Source organism: Cryptomeria japonica, chromosome 3 (assembly GCF_030272615.1).
Source record: "Cryptomeria japonica chromosome 3, Sugi_1.0, whole genome shotgun sequence".
Lineage (NCBI taxonomy): Eukaryota > Viridiplantae > Streptophyta > Pinopsida > Cupressales > Cupressaceae > Cryptomeria > Cryptomeria japonica.
Window position 1 is genome coordinate 746,836,550 of NC_081407.1, and position 11,479 is coordinate 746,848,028.

At 33.7% G+C, this 11,479-nt stretch overlaps 1 protein-coding gene across 5 annotated transcripts; it reads left to right on the forward strand.

Moving 5' to 3' along the window:
* The first annotated feature begins 1,334 nt into the window (after nucleotides 1–1,334).
* Nucleotides 1,335–4,434, forward strand: LOC131042279 (WAT1-related protein At5g07050). Of its 5 annotated transcripts, none has more exons than XM_057975615.2 (7): nucleotides 1,336–1,746; nucleotides 2,429–2,491; nucleotides 2,575–2,691; nucleotides 2,885–3,026; nucleotides 3,099–3,260; nucleotides 3,938–4,089; nucleotides 4,170–4,434. In XM_057975615.2, the coding sequence occupies exons 1-7, from the start codon at nucleotides 1,529–1,531 to the stop codon at nucleotides 4,330–4,332; spliced, it is 1,017 nt and encodes a 338-aa protein (XP_057831598.2). In that variant the 5' UTR covers nucleotides 1,336–1,528; the 3' UTR covers nucleotides 4,333–4,434. The 5 variants fall into 5 exon arrangements, with proteins under 5 accessions (XP_057831600.2, XP_057831598.2, XP_057831599.2 ...); XM_057975616.2 differs by having other exon boundaries at nucleotides 1,337–1,746; nucleotides 2,789–3,026; nucleotides 3,938–4,033; XM_057975614.2 differs by having other exon boundaries at nucleotides 1,338–1,746; nucleotides 2,789–3,026; nucleotides 4,199–4,434.
* The last annotated feature ends 7,045 nt before the right edge of the window (nucleotides 4,435–11,479 follow it).

Below are 11,479 nucleotides of genomic sequence, written 5' to 3' on the forward strand. Positions count from 1 at the left end.
TAAAATGTTTTATTAGCATAAAAAGATTAAATATGATTTATCAAAATGTTGTGAGAAGAGAAAGATTAGATAATAATATCAATCATATTTATAAAGCTAATGAAAAATTTAGTACAAATAAAAAAGAGAAAGTGAAATCAATAGGAAATTAAAAATAAATAAATAGAAAGAGGCATATAAGTCAACCAAAACTTAGGAAAAGAGAAATATGAAATTGAAAAATAAACACAAGGTTGTAAATAAAATAATAATGATCACAATATAGACTTAAAATAGTGAAAAGGTTCAACATTATGTAGAGGTCAAGTTGGGGGTGGAAATTAATAAAATAAGATCAGAATAAGAAAAGCTGGAGTAAAAATAAATGAATAATATTCACATCAAAATTAACAATATTCAAACATTAGAAGTTAAGGCAAATGAATTTTTTTAGTCAATCTTTTGCGAATTATATTTGTGAGTGACACTTCTAATATATATACACGTGCATATCTACACTCATAAAGGTGAACTCGAGAAAAAAATAGTTTTTCAATTTGCACAATCTAATATCTTAATCTAAGCAAGCACTATAGCTCTAATACATTGATGAATCAGTTTCAATGTCAACATATTCCCACCTTGAAAATCTAACTTCTATCATATTGCTCAATTATTTGTCTTAAGATAAGATGTATTGGAAAACACATCATCCACTACAACATATTAGTCAACTTATTAATTAATGAAAGTCTAAAAATAACCATTCAAAAATCCACCTTTAAATATCATAATAAGAATTAGAAATTAAATCTCCATCCTTAAAAATCAATATCATAAATACAACTTATTAAGATTAACTTAACGAAAATTAAATAATAAATTGCTTTGATCTTTGCTTGACATTCACTAAGAGTTCACTAATAAAAATGATAATCACTTAAGTTTATCAACCCTTTGAAAGGGTGAAGAAACGTTCACGTAAAGGACTATAAAATATCTGATACAATGATGACAGACCCCTAAATGGGCCGCACTTTTTAGGTTTCAAGCAAAACTAAATGATTCCATCACCATGTATTGATTTAGTTCATGGCAAACATTTTCTTTTATTATTCTTATTTTTAATAAGGAAAGCATATATTAAAGTGGAACGCACTTAGGATTTATTCCTCGACTGAAATAAAAAGATCCAAAGCAAGATTTGACGCTCATCATTTAGTGGTTTTCTACTTTACGTATGGGCACACGCACTAAAGCAAATGCTAATTGCTTTAATTAACATATCATGTTCCAGTTTTGGCCAGGTGGGGAATATGGAGATGGAATAAATATATTGAACCGTTGATTTAAAAGACAAATAAACCATCTTTCCTTCTAGATTGTGCAAGTTTATATTCTGTTCAAAAACCAATTAATTGCAGGCATCTTCTGCTTCTGTAATTTTCAGTATTGGTCTTTCATCTTAAGGAAGGAGAACTAGAATAGCTGGTTTATTAGAGAAGGGAAAATAAGACCGAGAAATCTGTGTTTTAATTGGACAGGGAGAATGGCTGAATTTGGAAAGTGCCTGTTTGGATGTTTACCATCATTTTATGAAAAATCTAAGCCAGCCTTGGCCATGATAATTGTTCAGATTTGCTTTGCAGGGTTGAATATACTATCAAAAATTGCACTGAACCAGGGCATGTCTCACTATGTATTAATATTTTACAGGCAATTATTCGCTACAATAGCTACAGCTCCTGTGGCTTACATCTTGGAAAGGTGAGAGAAAAGGCCAACAAAGTTTTTATGATAAAATCTGTTAGTTAGACTACCAATTTGTCCATCTTCAAGATATATTGACGGGTTTTATTGTGAATAATTCATTTTAGGTTTCAAGTAGAAAGAATGACCTGGTTATGCTTTAGCCCACATGACTAACTCTGCAAATGTATTTATGGTGTCAATTTATCCTGAAGTTCTAATTTGTTTTAAACATTTATTTCCAAACGTATTGTTTCCAGAAATTGAGAGTAAACTATTAGATCTTATTTTTAATATGATTATTTAACAATACATTTCAGTAGGGGTTCAATTTTGAATGGGTGAGGTCATATCATGTCTGGGACCTCACTTCTAATATGAATTCTCGGTAATATTATTTCACTAAGATTTAAATCTGATTGCAAGAATTACAACATCATAAATTCACAATAATATATTTCTATATCTTTATAGACTGAAACTTTTTTTTTATTAGATATTCGAAAACATTTTTTTTTGATAGGTAATGGGTCGAAGTCAATGAGGTGTACATACCTTACCTACTTGTGAGATTTGAATTTGTGAACTCTCTTTCAAGAATACAAATTCTCCACCACTAGACCAACTCAGACTGTGCAGACGCTCTGAAAACATTAAATGGTTGAATATTATTTTATTTTGATATGTTGATGTGTGGCAGGAAGACAAGGCCAAAGCTGACAATCAGAATCTTTGGTGAAATTTTCATCTGTAGTTTTCTTGGGTAATTATTCATAGCTTTATTAATTGTCTTTGTTTTTGATTTAGTGGTTTTCTTGCTTTCTAATGTGAGTTTGCAAACTGCAGGATCTCATTGAATATGAATTTTTACTACACAGGATTGAGTTATACAACAGCGACATTTTCAACTGCACTGCTCAATCTAGTCCCTGCCATTACTTTTCTAATGGCTATTGTTTTTAGGTAAGGAATGAGACGTTATAATGTTTAGTCCGTTCTTTCATTTTTAGAATAGTTCGATCTAATAAATTAGTTTTGAACTTTCAACAACTTATTGTAGGATGGAAAGATTAAGTATTAGGAGTCTGGCTAGTCAAGCAAAGATAGTTGGAACCTTAGTTTGTGTGAGTGGAGCCATGACAATGACATTCTACAGAGGAATAAAAATACAGCTATGGCCATCACCTTTCGATTTGAGTCGATACACTAAGAGCAATACAACTACTGAAGATTTCACTAAAGGTTCTTTGTTCGTGGTGATGGGTTGTATCTGCTTTTCAACATGGTTTATTTTGCAGGTAATCTCCTTTGTCTACAACCATACCGAGTTGCATGCGTTAATCTAATGCTGTACCTTCTCCTCATTGCAGACACACATTAGTAAGAAATATCCAGTTCAGTACTCCAGCACTGCCATAAGCTTCTTTTTGGCCACCATACAATGTGCTGTTATAACGCTAATTTTTGAAAGAGGTCATTATGGGGTGTGGGTTCTAGGCTGGAATGTCAAGCTTCTTACTGCAATCTATTCTGTATGTATTTTGAATTCTCTTTAAGGTGTCGCTATGTCTTTTATGAAGTTAGTTTATTTTATTTCTATTTTGTTCTCTTTCTTGTATTCCTAGAGAGGTGTTTATGGATATATATAATAATCATTCATTTGATTTTGGGCTGGTATTTCTGTTTATCTGAATTTTAATTCGGAGGGTTTTATATTATTCATGAGCTTATTTTGTTATTTCGTATGAGAGTATGTGCCTATACTAATATCTCTTTGACAAAGAGTCAAAGACTAAGGGGTATCTACTCCAACAAAGTCACCATGGCATGATCCCACCCTCATCTCTTATGTCATACCTCCAAGGATTTTGAATCTTGGTAGATGATGTAATAAAGGAACATAACATCAGCCTCACCAATTTTGTTCATTTGATTGAACCACAACCCTTTCATAAAATTACTCTTTTAATTGTGATCTTTCTCATGCTGCTTAAAATTTCTTTGTTATCTATGTTGTTGCTTTGAGCTAATTGGAAAAATATTTTTTGTTATTTTTGTTTTTATTTTTGTTTTTCCTTGATATTGATATTTTGTTTTAGAATGGAATCATGTGACCTTTCTCATCCTTCTATGATATAGCTAAATTGTGTTTTTAAATACCCTAAAATTATACAACTTTCAAACTTGAAATCTTTTGTGAATTGTGCAGGGAGTCATAGCTTCAGGAGTTGCTTTTTGTTTGATGGCATGGTGTATAAAGAAAAGGGGTCCTATATTTACCACTATGTTTGGGCCACTTGTATTAGTAATAGTAGCTTTATTCGGCTCTATACTTCTTGATGAGAAGTTTTATTTAGGAAGGTAATTATTATCTTTTCATATGCTATAGATATTTTTTGAGATTTCCTAGTACTCTAATTTCTATGTAATTTTGTATGCAGTGTTATTGGTGCCATTCTGATTGTTATAGGTCTATATATTATGCTTTGGAGCAAAAGCAAAGAAATGGAAAAGATTGTAAAGATACCAAGTACACCATCATCAATCTCTAGTAGTAAGGAATCAAATAATGTGGAACAAAAAGAAGACTTGATTAACATATAATAAAATGGGGAATTGAGTTGTCATTATCAATATAATGTGAAGCATTATTTTTAAATTGTATCAAATATTTTATTGGAAGAAATATACACTTATTAGTAATTACTTAAGAGTATTATCTTAAAAAGTTATCATTGTTTCTATGATGGGTTTTATGTTTAGTAATATTTAAATATTCTTAATAAACATGACATGTTGTAATAAATATATTTGATCAAAGAACTCATTTGTGTTGTACAATCTAGGTAGAATATACAATATGCACATTCTTCAGTTTCTTTTACTATTATTAAAGGGGTGGACACTAATAGCAAGACATTTCTAGAAAGTACTTGTAAATAGAATAACAACAATATTCATAAAAAAAGATTATACCAAAACATTATTATAGTGTGAAATTATTTTGATAGCTTGGGGCTACACGTTTGCTAGACAACCACTAATGGTAAATTTTTAAAAGACGAACGATTTCCATGGTTGGAATTATCTCCACTCTACAAAATCGACTGCATGACAATATGTGTTAGGACCAAGAGCTCAAATCCCTATGTGTCACAATCAAGGGTACCCTTGGCATAGGAAAAGAAAAGAGTCTAGCATCATTCTCAAATTCAATCCCTCTCAGGGTACCCTGGGAGATTTCAATGCCTAATAACGTTCCTCTCAATGGATTCCCCTTCAATCCAAACCATGGACATATTCTAACTAGGCCTTTACGCTTGAAGTGTTTTTTTATAAAATCACAAGGGTTTAAGAAATAACAAGAAGAGGACCAAAAGTAGAAGACACCAAAACAATAGTAAGTAGAGGGTGGTCCTAAAAAAATGGGTATGCAAATAAATACCCAAAATGGTCACCATAGAGGAAACATCGGCTCCATCGAATATAGGGAGAGTATATGGAGAAGTAGTGCCTAAGGTGACTTTCTTAGAGGAATCACTGGCAACCTAGATTTACGAAATCAAGAGTCAGGCTTTAATAGGTAATTTTTGGAATTATACCCTCGACATTAGCAAGTGATCAATGTGGATTCATGTTGTTTGGGCTTGGGTTTTGCAAGTATTTTATATAGATGTAGGTGACGGATTTTTTCATTGTTATTTTCTCTAATAAATCAACTAGACATTCAACTCATAGATCTAGGTACTCTTTCCTTGAGGTTCATGGGCTTATCACTCAAATGTAGTCCACCAACTTTGATCCTTCCTCGTCCTTGATTATATTTGCTCCATTCTTGTTTAGGTTTCCTCTCTTCTCCTAGAAGATAGAGATCTAGATATTGTTCAAATACTTGCCAACTTGATTGACATATTTGTTGAGTTTGATCCCAGGCCCTTCAAATATACAAACCTCCCAATTTGTGTTTGTATATTGATGGATTTTTCCAAGCACTTCCCCAAGGATCTTCCCAACTAGTCTTATTTTGGTAGACATACCTATTGAACCCAAGGGAGGACTGACAGGGGGAAATGAATCAATCCAAAACAAAAATTAAATACAACATATAAATAATTAAACTTCAACACACATCCAAAACATGATCACCAAGATTTACACATGGAAAACCCAAACAAGAAAAAACCACAGTGAGCACCTGCCATCAAAATATATCCACTATGTATATTAGATTAAAACGAAAAGAGGTAGCTGCCCATAGGGAAAGATACAAAAAGGACTTGCAAAACCTGAAGTTAATTGCACTCAATGGAAGATACAAAATTGATATGAAAATAACGATCTCTTGATCATGAAGTTATCCTTGAACTCTGCATCCAGTGACCAACGTCAACACACACAACTCTGATCTCAGCTACCAACACTCTATCTTAAATCTTTGTCATAGTCTAATAACATCTTGCATATCATTCAAACACAACTCTTCTTCTACTCTTTACTGAATCTCACTAATTATCCTCGCATCTATATCCACCACACTTTCCTTCGTTTCCCCCCTACACAACTCAATCATAAACACCCTTATATACAAGATAGATCGTCAACACTTAAACCAAGTTAGCCTATTTATCAAAATATACTTTCCAAACCAAAAATACACACATTGATCCACTCCAGGAGAAAGAGTGGACCAAAAAAAAACTTCCAAAAATTAGTTCATTGATCCACAATCACTATAACATAACCAACAATATATTTATATGCTACACGTCCATATAAGCAGTTATTGGTAAACAACATACTCTCAAATGCAAATAACTCAAATTTGGATCTCCACACACTATGGTGAGACTCATAACATATCAAACACGCTTCCACAAATCATATTCGGACATAAGGATAGCTTTAACATAGATTCTCACAACCAACAACAATAAATGCCACACCACTTGAAGAACACAAAGATGTTTCTGGACCACAGAACCATCTATCCATAATACTGAAACTATATCCAATGAAGATAACAAAATGATGCATGAGCATCCCTGGTTCTTGGTGAATATTGCGGATCTCTTCCATAGCTTGTGGATCTTCAGTTTATTGTTTGCAATGTTCCTTGGCATTTGACCAACCTTCCCTTGGGTTCACACTTCATTCTATGGATTTTCCAGAGGCATCACTTTGACGGAGGCCGACCTTGTTATTTTACACGTTACATCTTGTTCATCAGAATTTATTTCATATTGGGCCGACTCAGATCATTGTTGATCATATAAATCGATGTACTTAAATACTTAGAAATCAATGTTTAGAACATAAAAGATAAATTTGGAGGTTAGGAGTTTCGGAGTTGGCTCGCATGCTTGCTTGAGCCCGAATATTATAATTAAGCATATATGTTATCAAGACTATGTGCCTAATCTTGTAAGCCCACATGTTGTTGATAGTTTGTAATTGATTTTCATGATATAATAAAGTTTGTTCTGCATTGCCTCCATCATGATTGTGTTGTTTCTACTATGTAACTCTTTTTGCATGGTCCAAATTGTTCTCTTTCAGGACTCTCCTACCATGACTAAACCACAACAAAATACAACACCAGCAACAAATTTTAGACCCAAGAACTTCCACAATAACCAGTAGAATAATTGCAACATTAACAACACAACAAGATAACTCTTCACCATAGACATTGTGGACCAACATGAAACAACAAGTTTGGCATCAATGAAAACCACAACACATGTACCACAAAAAATAAATAATACTGCTCAATATCTCTTAAATCACATACATCACTTGTCTACACTATCTCTCCCAATCTCAATCTTCAAACTGCTAACTCAATCTCTTCTCAAAAGATCAAACTTGCTCAATCTGCCCCCCTTTTCTATAACTTAATCTCTCCTCCTTTTCTATAGCTTACTCAATCTCTCCACCTTTGCCATCAATGATAAAGGTCACAACAATACTATACACACCACTGCTCCCCTGATACTAGCCACAAAATTAATCTAGGAAAAATAAATAGCCATGAAAGCTCCCATAGAAAGATGCATCCCCATAATGCACCTAGCGAGAAGGAGAGGCCATGACCCCAAACTTCTCTCAAAGAAACTCAAATGTATCCTTCGCCAATTCATTAGTGAAAATATCATATAGCCTGCCCTTTCATGGATGTAGTGTCAGAAAATTGTGACCCTAGCAATTTTTTATTGCATTATGGTCCTCACGCATGTGAGATTGAATCCTCTATCCAGATCGGAGACCAGGGACTACTCAACCCTCGGAATCAACTTCTTCCTTAGCCTCCACACCACCCTATCTGCACTCTGCCCTCGAAAAAGGGGTAGGATAGGGGCATGGCACCCCTATCCCCCTAAGGACATGGGTGTGTCTCCCTTGTCCTCCCAGGATAGGGGTGTGGTGTCCTTTCCCTTGGCCTATTTTGGGGCAAGAGCCTTCCTAGGGTTGCATAGAAGGTTGTGCAGTGAGCGAGAAAACTCCCCTGATGTCGGCTTGTGATGAAAATCAAATTCATTGACATGTATTTAAGGGGCATTTGTCCTCTCATTTGCATAAGTTCAATAAGTTGAAGAAGTTGGAAAAAGTTGCATGAGTTGGTCAAGTTGCATAAGCGATCAAGTGTTCAAGAGCATTCAATCATTCAAGCATTCCTTTCAAGCATTGAACATCTCAGGTTTCCCTTCAAGGCTAGGTGTTGCATTCAAGTCAAGGATTCAACCATTGAAGAAGAGATTGATTTCAACATTCAATTCCACCCAAGCATTTCTATCAACATTGCTTCCACAACCTCCCTTGAGGTGATTTACAATTCAATCTATCATTTACATCTACTTGCAGGTACTTTCTTTCATTACTTGGTTAATTCTAAAATCAAGGTTTGACCTAAAGGGAAACTCCCAATCCCAACCCATTTTTCTCTCTTTTTCATGTGTAGGTTGCAAGTGCATAGCTATACTTTTGGATTCGGGCTCCATTTGTAGAGGCGGAAAAACCCTTTTTATTTTGTGGTTTTTTTGGAGGACTGTGTACATTCCCGCCACGGTCCAAGAAAATTTTCCTCAAATTCATAGGGCATCTTTTTCTCGACATATTACTTCCAGATCCAGGTGTACAACTTCATCCCATGTTCCGATCTTAAGATATAATAGTTCTTTGTCACTTTTGCACTACATAATTCAATCAAGTCCTTTTCATTTCAAATAGGAAGAGGGGATTAACTTATCATTCCCATTTCACTCTGAATTCTATCTTCATCTTTGGAGGTTGAATCTAGTGAATTCTCCTCTCCTCTTCCAATGTGATTAGGTGAAACATTTTTGTCTGTAGTGAAGCTCTCATCTCTCTTTGGAGGGAAAGGGTAGTCTTCCTCTTGATCTCTCATTCACATTTCACCACATTATATTTTGGTGAACTTGATGTCTTGCATGCTTTCCTTTGAACAATATTGCATATTTTTCATTTGCAAGTTTAAATTTTCTTTAAACTTAGTGGTTAAATCATTAAAAACCCTACTCTTTGAAATTAAAATTGAACTTGTGATTTGTAAAAATTGCTTGTGGTTATCTTAGATCGGAAAATTGTTTTGTTTATCAAATTCAATTTCCTCATTGTCTTGTTCAATTTGCAAATAAAATTTACAAAATTAAGAGGTTGCTTGTTAAAACCCTAATTTTCAAAAATCTTCTTGAACTTGTGCAAAAAATTGCATTTCCATTTAATTTTCAGATTTTTGATTGTTCTTAGACTTGTCTTCATTCCTACAATTCAGATTTTCAAATTTAAAAATTAAGTGGTTAGGTCATTAAACCCTAATTTTCAAATTTAATTGGATTTTGTGCAAATTTCAAATCAATTTCATTCACATTTAGATTTCTAAACATTGTCCAAGGTGTCCCTATCCATTAGGTTTGACCTTTTTTCAAAATTGTAATTCAATTCTTCTTTTTCTTCAAAACCCTAATAGGGTCCTATTTTTACATTTGAAACTTCATTTTGCCCATCTAGAAATCGTAAAATTTGCCAAATTTTTGGGGTTAGCTTTGAAATCATCGTAATATTCATCTCTAAAAATTTTGAAGAATGTTGGTCGGACCATGTGCGTTCCTGCCATGGTCCTCGATTTTTTTTCCGAAATTTTGACAGACTATTATGACTATATTTAATAGCCTAAATCCAGAAGATTGGCTGATTTTGTCAATTTTTGATCCCTTTAGAATCGAAAATACCTCCAAAATACAATATTTCAAATTTCAAGAAAATTTATAAAATTAAGAGGTTAATTATAGTCTAACCCGATTTTAAAAATTTTGATTTTAAAATTAAGTGGTATTCCCTTGGCCCTAATTTTAAAATTTCAATTTCTTTTCATTTTTGGAAATTGTGTCATCCTCTTCCTGCAACAAAGTTCAAATTGTGTAATCATTATTTTCTTCCATTTTGTATTACTCAATTTTGTAAGCTTTATTCCCGAATTCAAAATTCAAATTTCCCCTCTAGTGCATGAGTTTTACCACTATTAGTCCTACCTATCCTATCATCGTTAGACAAAGCATTATAATTAAGGCTTCCCAAGGTTCAGTTACCGAGGAGATGGAACCTAATTTGGGTGACTTCTTTAATGAGGATCATGCTAATTCTTCCCATCCTCATCATGTCCCTATTTATTCACCCCATTGATGAATCCCATGATGAAGAAGTAGCTTTAACTAGGGTTTCTATAGATCAACTTTCCACATGGGATAATCAATTTGATAAATTTCAACAATGGATGTCCCAAGAATACCCTAATAGTGAAGCTCTTCCATTAATTAAAGGCCTTAAGAACATGATTCAAAGTGATAAGAATGGAATTGATATATTGTGTGACATTATACATATTGTTGATTCTAATGTCATGCCTATCAAGAGTTGTGTTGAAACCCTAGGTTATTCACAACCTCCAACACAAGTCAATCCTTCTATTCCTTTGACTGCTCTTATGACTAGTACTCCTACTTTTACCTCCAATATCATGGCTACTTCAACTCAAAGTGTCATTCCTACAACCATTGGTCATGGGGGCAATCCCTCTTCTTCATTTAATCTTCCATCTTTACCTATGTCTTCCATAAGTATTCCCACTATTCCTCAACTAATCAATGTGACACAAGGGGGCAATTCCTTCAACAACTTTATTCCTCCTTTAAGTGTCCCTTTTCCTACCCAATCATCACCTATGCCTACTTATCATAATGTACCACCACTTTATTCTCAGTCCATGCCTTCTTTCAATAACATCACACCACCTTCTCAATCAACTATGTCTAACATTAATTCTTCTACCAAAATGATGATTAACGATCTTGCTCAAACTGTGTCTTCCTTACAACAACAAATTGCTTCTATGAGTCAATCCAGGTTTAGTGTGCCCACCTTTGATGTTGCAAGCCCACTTTCTCTTGATATTGTTAAATCCATGCCACCTAAACATGTTGAGATCCCTCAATTGGAACTCTATAATGGAAAAGGTGATCCTCTTATGCATGTCAAAACATTTCAAACCTTATGTACTAATTTTTCTTATGATCAAAGATTGCTTGCAAAATTGTTTACAGGAACAGTAAGAGATAAGGATTTACAATGGTATTGCTCTTTGCCTTCTTATTCTATCACTTCCTTTCAACAACTGGCAAATGCTTTCATCCAACAATTTCAAAACAACATTGATCATAAAATCACTTTGACTGAT